This window comes from Ruditapes philippinarum, unplaced genomic scaffold, assembly GCF_026571515.1.
Source record: "Ruditapes philippinarum isolate M1 unplaced genomic scaffold, ASM2657151v2 ctg5530_1_1_1_1, whole genome shotgun sequence".
NCBI lineage: Eukaryota > Metazoa > Mollusca > Bivalvia > Venerida > Veneridae > Ruditapes > Ruditapes philippinarum.
In genome coordinates, this window is record NW_026862297.1 from 22,641 (window position 1) to 37,124 (window position 14,484).

General features: G+C 30.5%; 1 protein-coding gene across 1 annotated transcript; it reads left to right on the top strand.

Moving 5' to 3' along the window:
• Nucleotides 1-459: 459 nt before the first annotated feature.
• LOC132718587 (uncharacterized) lies at nucleotides 460-11,074 on the top strand. The gene is made up of 7 exons (XM_060702303.1): nucleotides 460-572; nucleotides 3,233-3,967; nucleotides 4,228-4,719; nucleotides 5,012-5,065; nucleotides 5,258-5,728; nucleotides 5,931-5,961; nucleotides 9,564-11,074. Exons 2-7 carry the CDS (start codon nucleotides 3,784-3,786, stop codon nucleotides 10,453-10,455), a joined length of 2,124 nt encoding a protein of 707 aa, XP_060558286.1. The 5' UTR covers nucleotides 460-572; nucleotides 3,233-3,783; the 3' UTR covers nucleotides 10,456-11,074.
• The last annotated feature ends 3,410 nt before the right edge of the window (nucleotides 11,075-14,484 follow it).

A 14,484-nucleotide genomic window follows, 5' to 3' on the forward strand; every position in this document is an offset into this window, starting at 1 on the left:
TATTTTCATTTTCCGTAATTTCAATGTAAAATGTTATTTTTCTTTAAAGTGATACATATTTTCCGTATTTTCACTGGTGTTTGATGGACTTTCTTTTAAATTTTGCCAGTGCACACAATTTAAGCGAAAGTCCTTCAAATTGCAATGAAAAAAGAGATAAAATAAACAGAACATTCAAGATTTTTTTCTATAAATATATGATTTGACTACCGCCACGAGTGAAATTTTTATTTTCATACCAATCAATGAAAATAAAGCATGTATTTATAGAAAAAACTTGAATAGCCTCTATATATAATATGGTAGTTTTATTCTTATTTGTTATGAAATATCCATTACATTTCTACTATAGTTTTTTTAAATATTTTATTTAACGGTAACAAAAATAGATCACACGGAAAACCCGATATTTGCGCTAAATTTGGCAGTGGTAATACCCCATTGTTACTATAATTGGCACATTTGTTCCGCTAATTAACTTATAATGCGTAGTTTCAATAGAAGACCAATTACATTTACAGCGCGCTTCTAAGCGGATAACACGGCGCAAAAAGACACTCAGCTACTTAAGTGTAAGTACATAATTATAAGTACATTATTATTTATCAGTTAATTACTATTACTCTTATAACTTAGTTAAACGTTGCACAAATAATAATAATTGATCAAAAGTGAATCTTAATTAATGATTGTCACACTGAAACGGTTTAAGATTTACATAATGAAATAATTATCATTGTATCGGTTTAGGAAACAAATATGAGCACATTTGATTTGGACTAGACTCTTCTACAATCGTTTTATCATTTGATGATGACAAAAAATAAAAAAGAAATAGCAAATCTCTCGAAATACTTATACTTTGCAAATAAACTTCGAAAAGAACTTGAATAACTAATTATCAGCTTTCATCTAGTTTTTCTTGAAAAAAAAAATTATTTCATATATTTTATTTTTCCTTTTTTACATTTTGTACTTAATAATTTATTCCAATTCTGACTAAACAAAACAGTTTCTCTCTTAAATTACTGTTCTTGTTTATTTGTGACTTTTCTCTTGTCTTATGGTAGTGTTTATATTTCATGTGTAACTACTACAGATGTTAATATGTAGGCTAGAAGTGATGTTAGATATTGCTTTATGCTGAATAAATGTTGTTGTTGTTGTTGTTGTTATCGCATGAATAAAATTGTGCGTTTAATATCATCGTTCGTTGCTTATATGTAAAACTAAACGTCATTGAAATTTATATATGATATCGAACATAAAAGGGAAGGTAACATGTTCACTTCTGTGTGTTTTATTTTGTTTTAATACTCTGTATCTCCGACTGTTTCGGCAACTGCAACAAGATATCATGTTTTTATTATCATGTTGTATCTGTGAAGAAAATGTTGTGGAACGGGTGCCCACATTTGATGTATAACATTCCTTTAGTCAACAGCGGCACGGCTCGCACTTAGACTGAAACGGTTTCTAGTGCAATGTAGCATATTTATACAAATTAAATCTTAACACAATAAAATTTTATTGTATACTTTGTATGGTAGTCAAAATACCACTGTGTTTATATTTTGCTACATTTTTCACAATTAATTTCTTATTCAATGGTTATTTCTTCAGGTTATAAGCATTTCACATGTTCTTAATCCATAATTACAACATAATTTTACTCATTTGTTTCTTTTTATAAAATTAAAAAAATCATTCATTCGGAGGCATAATGTGTTGTTAAGGTCTATCTTATTGGCTTAATGGTAACATAATAAGTAAGACTTAATGTGGATTTTTGAAATTCTAAGGCTAAAGTATGCGATATTAGTTCCATATAATTCTAATCATTTTATATCCTAAAATGCACGCAAATATTTAAGTGCAAATACACTTCAACGAATAGAAAATACGGTACCAGATATGGAAATGCCGAACTATTTTTGACGTTGGTTCCGATCTCAGCTGTATATAACTTAGCATTTGGAAATGGGAACCAAAATTATTAAAGGTGTGGCCGGTTTTGCAAAAATAACGTAATCCTCCGATTGTCATGAAATTATTACTTGACAGCTACATTTCCTTTTCAGAAATTACTAATAGAAGTATAGTTTATTAAAATTAATTTTTACTTAAAACAAAAAGGTATATATATATATAAGGAATATTATGTTGTAGTATACTTCTGAGTCTATGTATTTTATAAGTTTAATTGTACATGACAAAGCATGGGGCTGATAGAATCAGTAATATCATTCTTAAAGAAGCTTGTTGAGGACCTTCTGTTACTTTATGTAACCTTTCTGACTACTCTCTCCAAATATGAAGCATACATTCTTGGAAGACTTATATTCAAACAGCTCATTAATCACTTGCAGGAGAACAATTTCACGCCTGGTAAATAATAGAGCTACCTCTTTTAGAGGTATACGGTTAATCGCTCTTTAGTTCCTTCCGAGCTAGTGCATGCCGCTAAAATCAAGTGTCAAGTGTTTTCATTTTTTATATATTTTGTAAAGTCTACACCAAATATCGAAATTCGGAGAAGTCTTTGCCATGTAGATTTGATTAAAGTTTCAAGAAAACGTAAAGTGTTATACTTGTGTTTAAAATGTAGTTGTAATGGCGTTTTCCAGGTTGAAATGGACCGTTTCATCATTAAACGGACTATTTATCCTCCCATTTTCATGTAAACAGCATTTCAGATATAAAAAAAACAAATACGTTTTAAGTAGATATAAGATCTAGAATTAAATTAAGATTGAAATCAGATTAAAACATTGGTTAATAAACAAAATATAGGATATTTTTATGTTGAAGACAGCTCTGTAGTGAAAGAGGTAGTCATGTCGCTAAGGAGTTAGCTCTATGGTTTCAAAGGGGACCAAAAAATGACCAAAAATGACAGGGCAAATCATGTTTAAGAAAAAGATCTTTAGGATGTTGATACAACGGGTATCATTATGAAGAAAGAAATCAACTTTTTTAAAAATATTTTTCTATATTGGCAGTTATTCCTGTTACATCATTCTCGAAGAGATCAATAAAATAATTATGGATGTTTTCTATTCATTTTGGAAATAGCCTATGTACAACAGAAAATGCGCTTTTAATATTACTAATATTGTACTGTTTCTGTTCACATTTTTATATGTCCAAGCTTAAAGCATTGTGTAAGGTTTACATCTCTACTTTTGCAGCCAAATTCTTCCTTGGTTGATTAGTATTTTTTATGTTTCAGGACGAAATGACGGATAAATATTATCGGCTAGTTACCATTTTGGTTAACATATGTCCTCAACCTCTGCGGGAGTTATTTCTAAAACAGGCAGCCGCAGACCCTAATCTCCAAACACCATACACTACATTAGATGCTTATTTAGCGTTCAGGAGAAAGGATATCAATAAACTTACCCAAAAGCCAAAATGTGTTCTACGAAAGGATCAATTTTATTTGTTGTTCCCACCTGCAGGTCAAGGTCAAACAGATATCACCGCGTGGGATGTGACATTATTAACTGCTCTGTTGAAAAACATTTTTAACTTAACCCAAAATGATCTTATGTGTATCGAAAATATCAGGACAATCAGAAATGATCTCCAACATATCGCAGGTACGTGTAAAATAACTGAACAAGAATTTAAGACTATATACAACAAATTAAATGTGAACATTGTAAACTTACATTATCCATTAAGGGCAAATCTTATGCAGACAAGATTGAACAAGATATTAAAGAGGTAGAAAGTTCTATATTAACAGATCTAGGAGATGTGCTAAGGTCATGGTACATGAGCAAAATCGTAAAATTAGAAACAAAGATAGAACACCTTGAGGATCAGATAGACGAAATAAAAAAAGATACAGGCAAAACCGTGAACACATTGAAGAAAACCACTGTCAAGCGAACACGAGCCGGAGGTAAAATTACGAAACGTTTCAAAACTGTTGATCATATACTTGAAAATATGAGAGGTAAGCCTTCTTAAGAATTTTAAAGTTTTTGTCAAAATGTTAATGCCATTATGATTTAGTGGTCGTTGAAACCAACATTATAAGCATAGAGACAATGTATGACAGTAAATATTGATACTTGTTATTTAAGAATTTATACCCTCTTCATAAAATTTTATATAAGTGTTATATAAGTGTTTGAAACAATGTTTATTTGATTGTTATTATTTATGCATTATGCAATAACATTTTTGTGTAACTGAATTTATGTTTTCAAATAGAAAACTTTGTGTCTCTGCTAACGAAGAAACTTGACAGTGACTTTACACCTCCGCCAGAAACTACGAGAATCATTAAAGAAATCGAAGAAAATCACCTAGTAGTCGTGTCAGGATACGGCAAAGGCCTATATCTACAAGCGGCACTCTCTGCTATTGAGAGCCATGAATATGAAGCGGGAGGAAGCATCCTATGTTCAAGTCCCACTGACTGGCGTCACATCGGTAATGAAGATGCCGAGTTAGTTGTGTTCCTTCACCCATTTGGCGAAGGTACATTTGATTTACAGAAGGCAAAAGACTTTCGTTCAATTGCGGATAACATTGTAGAGACAACTACCTCTAGCGACAATGACGATGTGCTAGATGTTGTCATAATAATGGACCAATCAAGTTTAGAAGAATGGAAACGACATTTCAGTCATGAGATGATGGAACAACCAATCGTTGTCTACAAACCAACCACTGAAGACTCACCTGTGGACCTTATTAAAGGTACACGCATTTAGTTACGATAATTCATTTCATTTATTACAAATATAACCATGTTTTAAAGGCTTCTGTATCTGACTACTTACTTATGACAAAATATTTTACTTATTTGTAGTAAGTCAGCTATTTGTTATGTGTATTATTTCCTTTTATAAACATCTAGATCTAGATATTTGACATAATCCTTTAGAATACATGGTCATAATCCTAAAATTTAAAATGTACGTTTGGTGTAGGATAAGAACAAGCTATTGATTAAGGTAAATGGTAAGATATTATTTATTTCTTATTTTAGATGAAAGCTGTATGGCACAGGTTGAAGCAGATCCACACTACAAAAACTTACTTGGTAGGCATAATTCAGATTTTTAATTACTAGTGAAAAGACTTAGCAAGCATATATAACTAATTATCATAGCATCAATATTGTTGTACACAAATATGGATACTTCAAATTATGTTTGAAATATTGTGGTCAGACATCGATAAAAACTGTTAACTATGGTCATCTAAGACGAATGTTCGTTTTTCTTTCTTGCAGTTCAATCAATTGCCTACAATAAACATCATAGAGCAAAGATGGCAGATGAACACTTACTGGAAAACGCATTGGAAGCATTCCGTTCAAGGAAGGTAATCGTCATTTCCGGTCCACGTGGCAGTGGAAAAACGACGCTTGCTCTCTCCCTACTGTCGTCATATCAAGATGGTCATTATCTCATACTAACAGAACCGGATGATCTCAGTTGTATTAGATTCGGTGTTACCTGTGTTGTGATCATCGAAGATCTTGGAGGAAAGTACATGTTCGAAATGTCCGTCATTCAAAAGTGGTTGCGGAAATTTGATATGCTCTACTCGGCAGTCAAAGATGGCAAATTAAACGTGATCATCACATGTCTAACAGACCGGTTGAGTTCATGCGTTCACGATTCGAAGCATCCAATGCTGGAAACTGTCATTGAATTACCGAAAGGTTGTTCTGTTAAAATCAAGAAAGAGTCATCGACAGGTTCGTATGAAATGTTATACTATTTAGCAGTATATTTATGAATCATTGTTTTAAATTTTCCGAATATTTGTTTCAATATTGATTCTTAAATTTGGTAATATTAACGTTTGCTGGATTTAGATATCTACATATAAATGTATTCAAATTGATTTTATTCTTGTTTGCATAAAGGCAGAAATTACGATCTTATATATTATTTCAGATTGTAATTCTGTAGTGTATGCTGGAATAAGGTAAGTCCTCTTTTGTTCGGTTTGTTCTATTCCAGGTGATATTTAATGGTCTGTGTTTGTTTTAGGGTAATTGATATTTTTGTAACAAGCAGAATTTTTATAATGATGACCTATTTTTATTTTCAATCTGGGGCAAATAAGGTTATTTTTGTCCCAGGTAAAATATATTTTATTTTTACACCGAAACAACAAAAAGCCATAAACATACAAGAGATTTAAGAATATGCATATACTTTTACTTAGATTTCTATATTTAACTTAAATAGGGGTTTGAAGCTTAAGATGACTTTCAAATGTTAGCTGTTTGTATAAATAATGACAGAAGCATAAAGAAAGGACATATCTAAAGGATCAGGTTTAAAACTGAGTAGACATAATCTTCTTAATTATAGCGAGTTGAATATGTAATGTTCTAGAAAGTACGTTCATTGCGATACATGGGATCTCTATTAAACAATGCACATAGGACAATAAAACTGTTCCAAGAACTATGACCTTTTGAATTCGATAAGTCCGAAATAAAAGTGTTGAGGAATTGCAAAATTGGGTGCAAGAACATCCGTCGGACCGAAATGTATAATAATCAGATATAACACCGACTTTTTAAAAGTTAATAAACTTAAGAAGAAATATTTCACTGATTTTCGTGTAAGTGCTTTTTTCTAAATGTTTAAAACACTTGTATTGAGATTCCTAATCATTAAATCTCTACTTTATTTCTCAGATAAATTAATTCATAAATAATTCCGTTTAATATACAATGATATTCGTAAGCTTGCATGAAAAGAAATTGTTATGTTTGGTGTTAATGGCATTCTTTTCTCATTTTTTAGTCATTTGAAAAATCATTACTTCGTTAAAATCGTAAAACAGTATGCCGCAATTATTTTGAACATCTGCAGTCGTCTTCGATGAAAACAGTCGCAATATAAAGTTAATTTTTGTCATAGGACATTTAATAAAGATACAAATTGTATGTATAGCATCATTTTAAACTTTTCTCATTTCACAGTGTGTTTGAGTAAATGAAGGTCAAATTAGCATGTACTCGCTCCGCGTCCCCTACGTTTTATCTCTTAAAATCTCGCTCCGCGCCCCCGCGGGGGATGTTTTATCGCCACCCCGTTGATAATCGTGTTTTCACTCCGCTCCCTGGCCATTTTAATTAGTTCATTCTCGAATTTTCGCTTGGCGGGGTTGCGAGGCGAAAACTAATATGACACACAAATCTGCCACGATGAATCTATATGTTATATAGGTAACTGGAATAAGGAAGTTTACCACAAAAGCAAACTTTACAGAGTAGGACAAGCAGCAGGACTATGTGATAAACACTTTAACCACTAGAGATTAACATTTATTCGCTACATTTTGCGAACTTGTCAGCTTGATAGATTCCATAGTTTTTGACTAAATCAAGCTGAAACGAGCTTTTAGCAAATTGTTTTCTCCAGCTGACCAAATTGAAAAAGTCATAGCTCTCTGAATATTGTGTTTTATTTGTTATTATTTACTTATGTAGCATATATTAATGAAGGGTCATTATGTATATTGGTGTCTAGAAGGCTAATACTCTTCTGGAGGACTCACACATATGGGCAACCGGTGGCGCGTATAAATAAACTCAAATACACACAAATATTGGTGTTGTTTGTAGATTATCTCTTCACCGCATATGGTTGTGAACGAATCTAGCTCTCAGGAGTGCATTTTTACAGTCGACATCATACTAGAATTGCAGCGAATTAAGCTTTCAGAAATCATCATTATTACTGTCATCGTCATAGTCATCGGCATTTTCATCATCACTTTTTTTCTTCTTCGTCGATATATGCTTGTTTTTCTTTTTTTCTTCTTCTTCATAAAATTATCATCGTTACACCATTGTTAGATCATCATCTTCATCATCATAAACAGTACAGCATCTTTATATCGTCATCTTCAATAGAACATCATTATATATCATCCATCAATATTATCACAAGTAAATCATCAACACAATCATCGGTGCCATCCTCATAAGTGCCATCATTACAACACCATCATTATGAATTCGAGATGCTTTAAAGTATTATTTCTGATGTAATTTGCAGAATTGCTTGGTGGTTATATATCCGGTAGCTGTGTTGGTTCATACCAACAGGGACAAGCCATTGTATTTTGAGCTCATTGCTCGGAACTTGCTGGTTTCCAAATAAAACAGATTCGAAAGTGTATCTATAATCATATTTATTAAATTCAACACAATTGATAAAATCACTTTTCTAACTTTCGGGTCTTTACAGTTCAATATGTACCCTGACTTGCGATAACAAGCACCTTTTACTTCCAATCAATGTATGTCTTTCTTGTAAAAACACAAAGAAGGCTCGTTATGGCATTATAATTAAAGCATTATGCCTCAAGATTCATGTTTATCTACTTCAATATTTTGAAGATATATTTAAAGTAAAATATTGTAAAGTGAAACAACAAACAAATTATGATTCAAATAAATAACCAAAAATGGCCACAAAATGGTAAAAGGCCCATTTTCCTGTATTTCGATTTTCTTGAAATATTTCTGGTCATCTAGAGGTATACAGTTTTATCAAGTTACATGAATTTATTAAATGTTTATCAGTGTTATAGTAAAAAAACAAATAAATGTAAAAATATCCAAGAGATGAATGAAGCAACAATATCCATCCCTGCTCTTTATATTGAAATACAATGGAAAAAAGACATCGGACTTCATATCATTTACCATAAAATAATGATGATGCTGTTGACATTGATCAAACCAAGCTGATTTTGATACGATAATAAAACATATCCATAAAATTTAAAATGGAATTTATGATTTTGACGATGAAAGACATGATAATTATGATCTTGGTGTAATTAATAGAAGAAATAATGATTTATGCTGATGATGATTGTAATGGTTATGATTATGATGCGGTTGATTTTTTTTAAATAATGCTGATTGTGATGATGAATGTGATAATGATAAGTTTTTAATGATGATAATAATGACAGGAATGATGATTACGGAAGCGATTATATTCACGGTTTCGATGAAGATTTACGTAGTAAAATCAATTTCGATGACAATGAGCGTGATGAATATTAAGGTTATAATCATTAGGGGGCTCATACCTTAAAGACGTTTTCGGTAGTTTTTTTGTGCGCATCGTTATGCGCTTCCAAGAAAGATAGTCACGGATTATTACTCTTCAAATGTTTGTAGGCTAAGTGAAGTGTGACTTTAATGCGAGGCCCTCGGTCTTAAATAGGTTAATTTAATCTTGCCTAGTTCTATTAGGGTGTAATAATGCTGTTTCAACTTGAAGTACAGATAATTAAACGTACCACTGGAAATCTTTGCCCTTAATTATAATTATTCAAGTATACCTACACACACACATACCTGTATCATCTTTTCTGAAGGGTCTAAAACATACACATTAATATTTTATTTTAGTAAATAAGCACTTTCGTGATGATGTAATTCCAGGAGATTAACATGTTTTGCATTAGTAATAAATAATGACAACATATGACAACATTTGTCAATAATACTGTTTTATACATGTACTTGTATTACTATTATATTTCAGTCCGAACACATCATCCTATAACAGAGTAAAGAAGATCCAAAGGCATATAATTGAAACTCCTGAAAATGTGACACTTTACGGGACGTCAAAATGGTGTCAACATCCAGATGGGTCGTTTCTCTATTTAGCCAACATAATAGTATCATCAGTTGATGATGATGAAGATGATTCCATCGATACATCTCAGATATATAAAACTGTTATTATTCATATCAGTTCAGACTTTGAATACCAATGTTACTACAATACTGATATAAAAGAAGACACGGATACTACAAAACATATCTGCTGTACTAATACTGGGGATGTGGTGATGTCTGTGAAAAGAGAATTAAGATTGTATAGAATATCAAGTGGAAGTCTTCGATTCATCAAATCTATAGATGTGGGGTTTGAGTGCACAAATATGTCCTTCTTCAAGAATAAGATTTACTGTTTTACTTATGGGGCATCATTAATAATTCTAGATACAAATCTAAATATAAAGAGAAGAGTTGAACTCATTGGAATTGCTGCCGAGAATATTTTACCATGTTCATTACAAAAGTATATCAGTACTTTGTATTCTAATTATGCCGATAATTGTATCATATGTGAGGATTCCAGACTTAAGCAATTGAAATATTTAAGAAAGGAAGGATTTCTACGTCTGTCTATGTGTGCTGCTACTGAGGACAGTGTATTCGTATTTGGGAGACAGGGTGAGGACTTCAGGATTTTACAGGTGAACACTGACATGACGGTACTCACAGAAATATGTGTAGACAAAAAAGAGATGGACCAGATTTATATACGGGATGTTGATAAAATGGTGTTTGACAAAAATAATTCCAGATTATTCATATCATCACGTTACGATGAACTAACATTTCATACAATTTACTTAGAGTGAACAGATTATATGACATTTTACAATGTACATTTTTTCACAAACATGGACAGTCTATGCATTTTCACTGTACTCACCAGCTTTATTCATATTCATTTACAGAAAGATAATATTAATTTCCTCAAATGTTATAGTTATAATAAAATGTCTCCTTTTCCAAACAAACTGTAGGAAAACTGTTCAAGAAAAAATATTATGATTACCTTATATTTTACAATTTATTAAAGCCAGTTTAATAAGTGTAAAAAACTGGATAAATCATGCTTTATTCTGTCTCACCAAATTTTAAAAAATCATGTTTTACTTTAAATATAATAGTAAACAGTCTAGTTTAATTCGATGCTAACTCGTGAGGCGTTTTCACTTTTTGCTAAAAGTCAATTATATTGTTAAGATATTAGAATTATATTATTTTCCGTTAACCTACGTTGTAACATGATTATTTCAAAATGGACTCGCCCATATTGACGTCAAATTAAGGCTTCGTCCCAAAAATTAGCATGTTCTCGGTTATCATAAACAGAAACAATTTTTTTATTGTTCACTGATAAACATTTTAATGTTATATTTAAAAAATGTTGATGTAAAAAGGCCTTTGTACAAATAAAGATTTTCTTCCTTTTCTTCGTGTAGTTGAATACAATTTCACATTTTAAAATAAAGCACACCAAACCCCCGCCCCCACCCCAAGAGCGACTTGATTTCAAGAAACAACTATCATGACTATGATGCATGTTAGTCAAATTTGAGACTTTTTATAATTCTTCAAGCAGATTTAAATCTTAATTGTTAAAATAAGTGTATTAATTTGTTAATTTTACATTTGTTCTTGTTATTGTTTTTTTTTTTTTTTTTTTTTTTTTTATTTGTTTTAGATACAAAATATATCGTTAACATCAGTTGATATGCAAAAACATGTATTTTCTATTAGTTCTTTTATAATACGGTTGTATGTGTGCCAGTTGTCTTCTTCTTTATAGCTAAACAGATCAGTCATAAATTATTATATATCTGAATGTTTGCATTAAAGGAACTCCACTGAAATCAAAGATCCTAAGAACATAAAATTTCAATTTCTTACATTGGTCATAGGGCACTTAAATAGAGAGATATGTAAATGATAATACAGAAATATACACGGAAATAAAGTGAAAATCATAGCTCGAGTTGAGTGAAAGGTATTGCAGCGTTTGGTATTCGGTCTTTTTTAAGACCCTGAAAAAAACGAATTGAGTAAATGATCTGAAGTTAACAAATTCAAAAGTTAGTCGTCAAGACATGCATCAAATCGAATATTAATCTCGAAAGATTATTTCCAGTCCTGCCATGTCCATAAACCTCAGTGGAGTCCCTTTCATGATCACAATTTTTACATTGTTCATATTCTATGCATCCATGTAAATTTAGATTTTTCATAGTTTAAAATTTAGCTTACATTTTTATGATTTATATTGTATGTAAGTAATTGATACTATTACTGATAATACTCTTAATAAATGAAATTAATTCAATCAGTTCAAGATGTTATGCCCCATATTTGCATGCACATTCTTTTGTATTTTATATTTACAAATATCATACTAGAAATAGTGTTTAATGAATTATTTGAAAGTATTTTTTTTTCACATACCGTAACTTTGTTTTCTTCCAAACTTTTCATATCAAAAACACATACTTGGGATTTGAATATTGGTGTTTAAATAGATTGTTATTGAAATAAAGCTTTTAAATACTCTAGATGTCAAAACCTACTTACGTACAACAACATATCCTGGAACTCTTTTTTAAAACTTTTTCAGCTGTTATCCAACCCCAAGCTAAAACAGTTTTGCTGTTGGTTTAAACGAAATCTTTCAATGAATTTTTCACAGTTTCAAAAAGAAAAATGGTTATAAATAAGTAATGTCCTAGAGTTAGATCTTTTATAATGCAATATGTCGCCTTAGAAGTCTGTGGCTAATAAAAGACAAGGAATCATTTATTAGGTTCAGATGAATTCTTACTTCAATAAACTTTTGTTCAAACTGTAAAATTTGGATAAATTGTTTATTGGATAATTCCAGGTATGTGACTTCCTTCATTTATTACAAAAAATGATTTGTTAAAAGGAATGTAATTTTCATAGCTACGTCTCACTAAACATGTAAATATTTAGTCTACTTTATTTTCTGTACATGTTGTTTTTTTATAAATATCATACTATGTTTTGTTGTTAAACAATTGTATTTCCAATTTTCATCATCCAAATACTTTATAACTGTACTGTGTTTACAGGGACTCCACTGAGGTTTAAAAGCCTAAAAACATAACATTAGAATAATTTTTTACATAAATGAACTGGGCGCTTTAAACATAAATATTTGCAAAGATAGTTAAGAAATATACTTTAAAATAAATCGAAAATCGTAGTTTTATGCTTTTCTTAGCCTTAATTTGAGAGAAAAGCGTTTAAACGCTTTTCATTTTGGGTCATTTTTTTACAATTTGAATAATTATTATGGAAAAACGAAGTGCGCGAATGATCTGAAAGTTTGCACAAAGATTTGTGGTCTACACCTACATCAAATGGTACATTTATCTGGAAAAAATATTTTCAGTCCCATCATGTCAAAAAACCTCAGTGGAGTCCCTTTAAGCATTTAATCATTTTGTTAATACATAAGTGATATTCATTTATTAATACTTAATGACCATAAAAAGGCGTTTGTAGCTATTTTATGAAATAAATGAGAATTATTATCAAATGATAATACAGACTATTAAACTGAATAACTGTTTTAAGATGTAAATTAGATTTACATTTTAAAAAGCTGTTTGACATTCTTGTGAAGTAAATGTTTGTACATATTAATTCATTTTTGGCGTTATTTCACACAGAAAGCGAGTAATAAACTTTGTCTCTTAGCTTATATTCCCCATTAAATGAAAAATGTATAACTTTATAAGTTTGTTCAAATATGATAGATGACTTTATACTTCAGTAAAATTGTAAGATAGTGCTTATTGTATAATCTAGAATAAAACTATAGCTTATTTACACTAATACTATTCAAGTTCACGGGTTAGGGTACAATATTCGAAAGACGTTTTTTTATCACTCTAAGTATATTGATGTTATGACAATGAATTTCTCTATAACCTGTATTGAATTAACATTAGAAGGTATGATATGTGTTTATTGTAAGCATCATGTTTTGCAACATTTTTCACTTCCTAAGTATCGCATACAAGTATACATGGCAAATAGTACCTATGTTTATTTTATCACAAGCTCATAAATGGATAATTTTGCAGAGTGAACATATAAGCGGGTTATTTATAAATAAACCAAAGAATTTTTGTGTATTTTACAATTGTATTGCAGAGCATTACACATGTTATTTTAACATTTGATAAAACACAAGAGCACAAATAATCGTAAAAATACCCATTAAACGAGTATAAATGATAAATTGTAACATATACATAAATTGTTTATATTAACGTAAGATTATCCAACAATAGATTAAAAATGTAATAGCAGTTTTGTAACAGAATATGTAAAACGAGCATATTATTTCGATTTAAAATCATTTATATTTTTAACTATTATTTTGGATATGCATGTCATCAATATTTATAAATTGAAATTCAAATAAAAATCTAAAAAGCAAAAATCTTGCCTTTACTTTTGTTATGATTTAGTAAAGTACCTGCATTTGAAATAAGACTTCAACCACAGCACGTTATAACTCTAGTCAAACACAGAAAAAATGATCAGAACTAATCAAGAATATCCCTTGAATTTTATAAAGCGAGGTCTTTTTTTCAATTTAGCAGTATTTCAGCCTAACAAAATTGTTATGCAAAATCAACTCATCAAACACTTCAATACTCTGGACCAATACTTCACAGCTTTTAGTAACTGTGAGAATATACAGTCATATAGATTACTGGAAGCAGGATCATGGCATATGGCAGTAAAAAATATAGTGAAGAAAAACAACTGGTAGGTGCCTCTTTGAAAAACAGATCCTTTACATTTCACATCAT

Coding starts and splice junctions, on each gene's coding strand:
- LOC132718587 (XM_060702303.1), top strand. CDS start 3,784: ATGAGCAAAATCGTAAAATTAGAAACAAAGATAGAACACCTTGAGGAT. Junction 5,729..5,930: donor CAAGAAAGAGTCATCGACAG/GTTCGTATGAAA, acceptor ATATTATTTCAG/ATTGTAATTCTGTAGTGTAT. Junction 5,962..9,563: donor GTAGTGTATGCTGGAATAAG/GTAAGTCCTCTT, acceptor ATTATATTTCAG/TCCGAACACATCATCCTATA.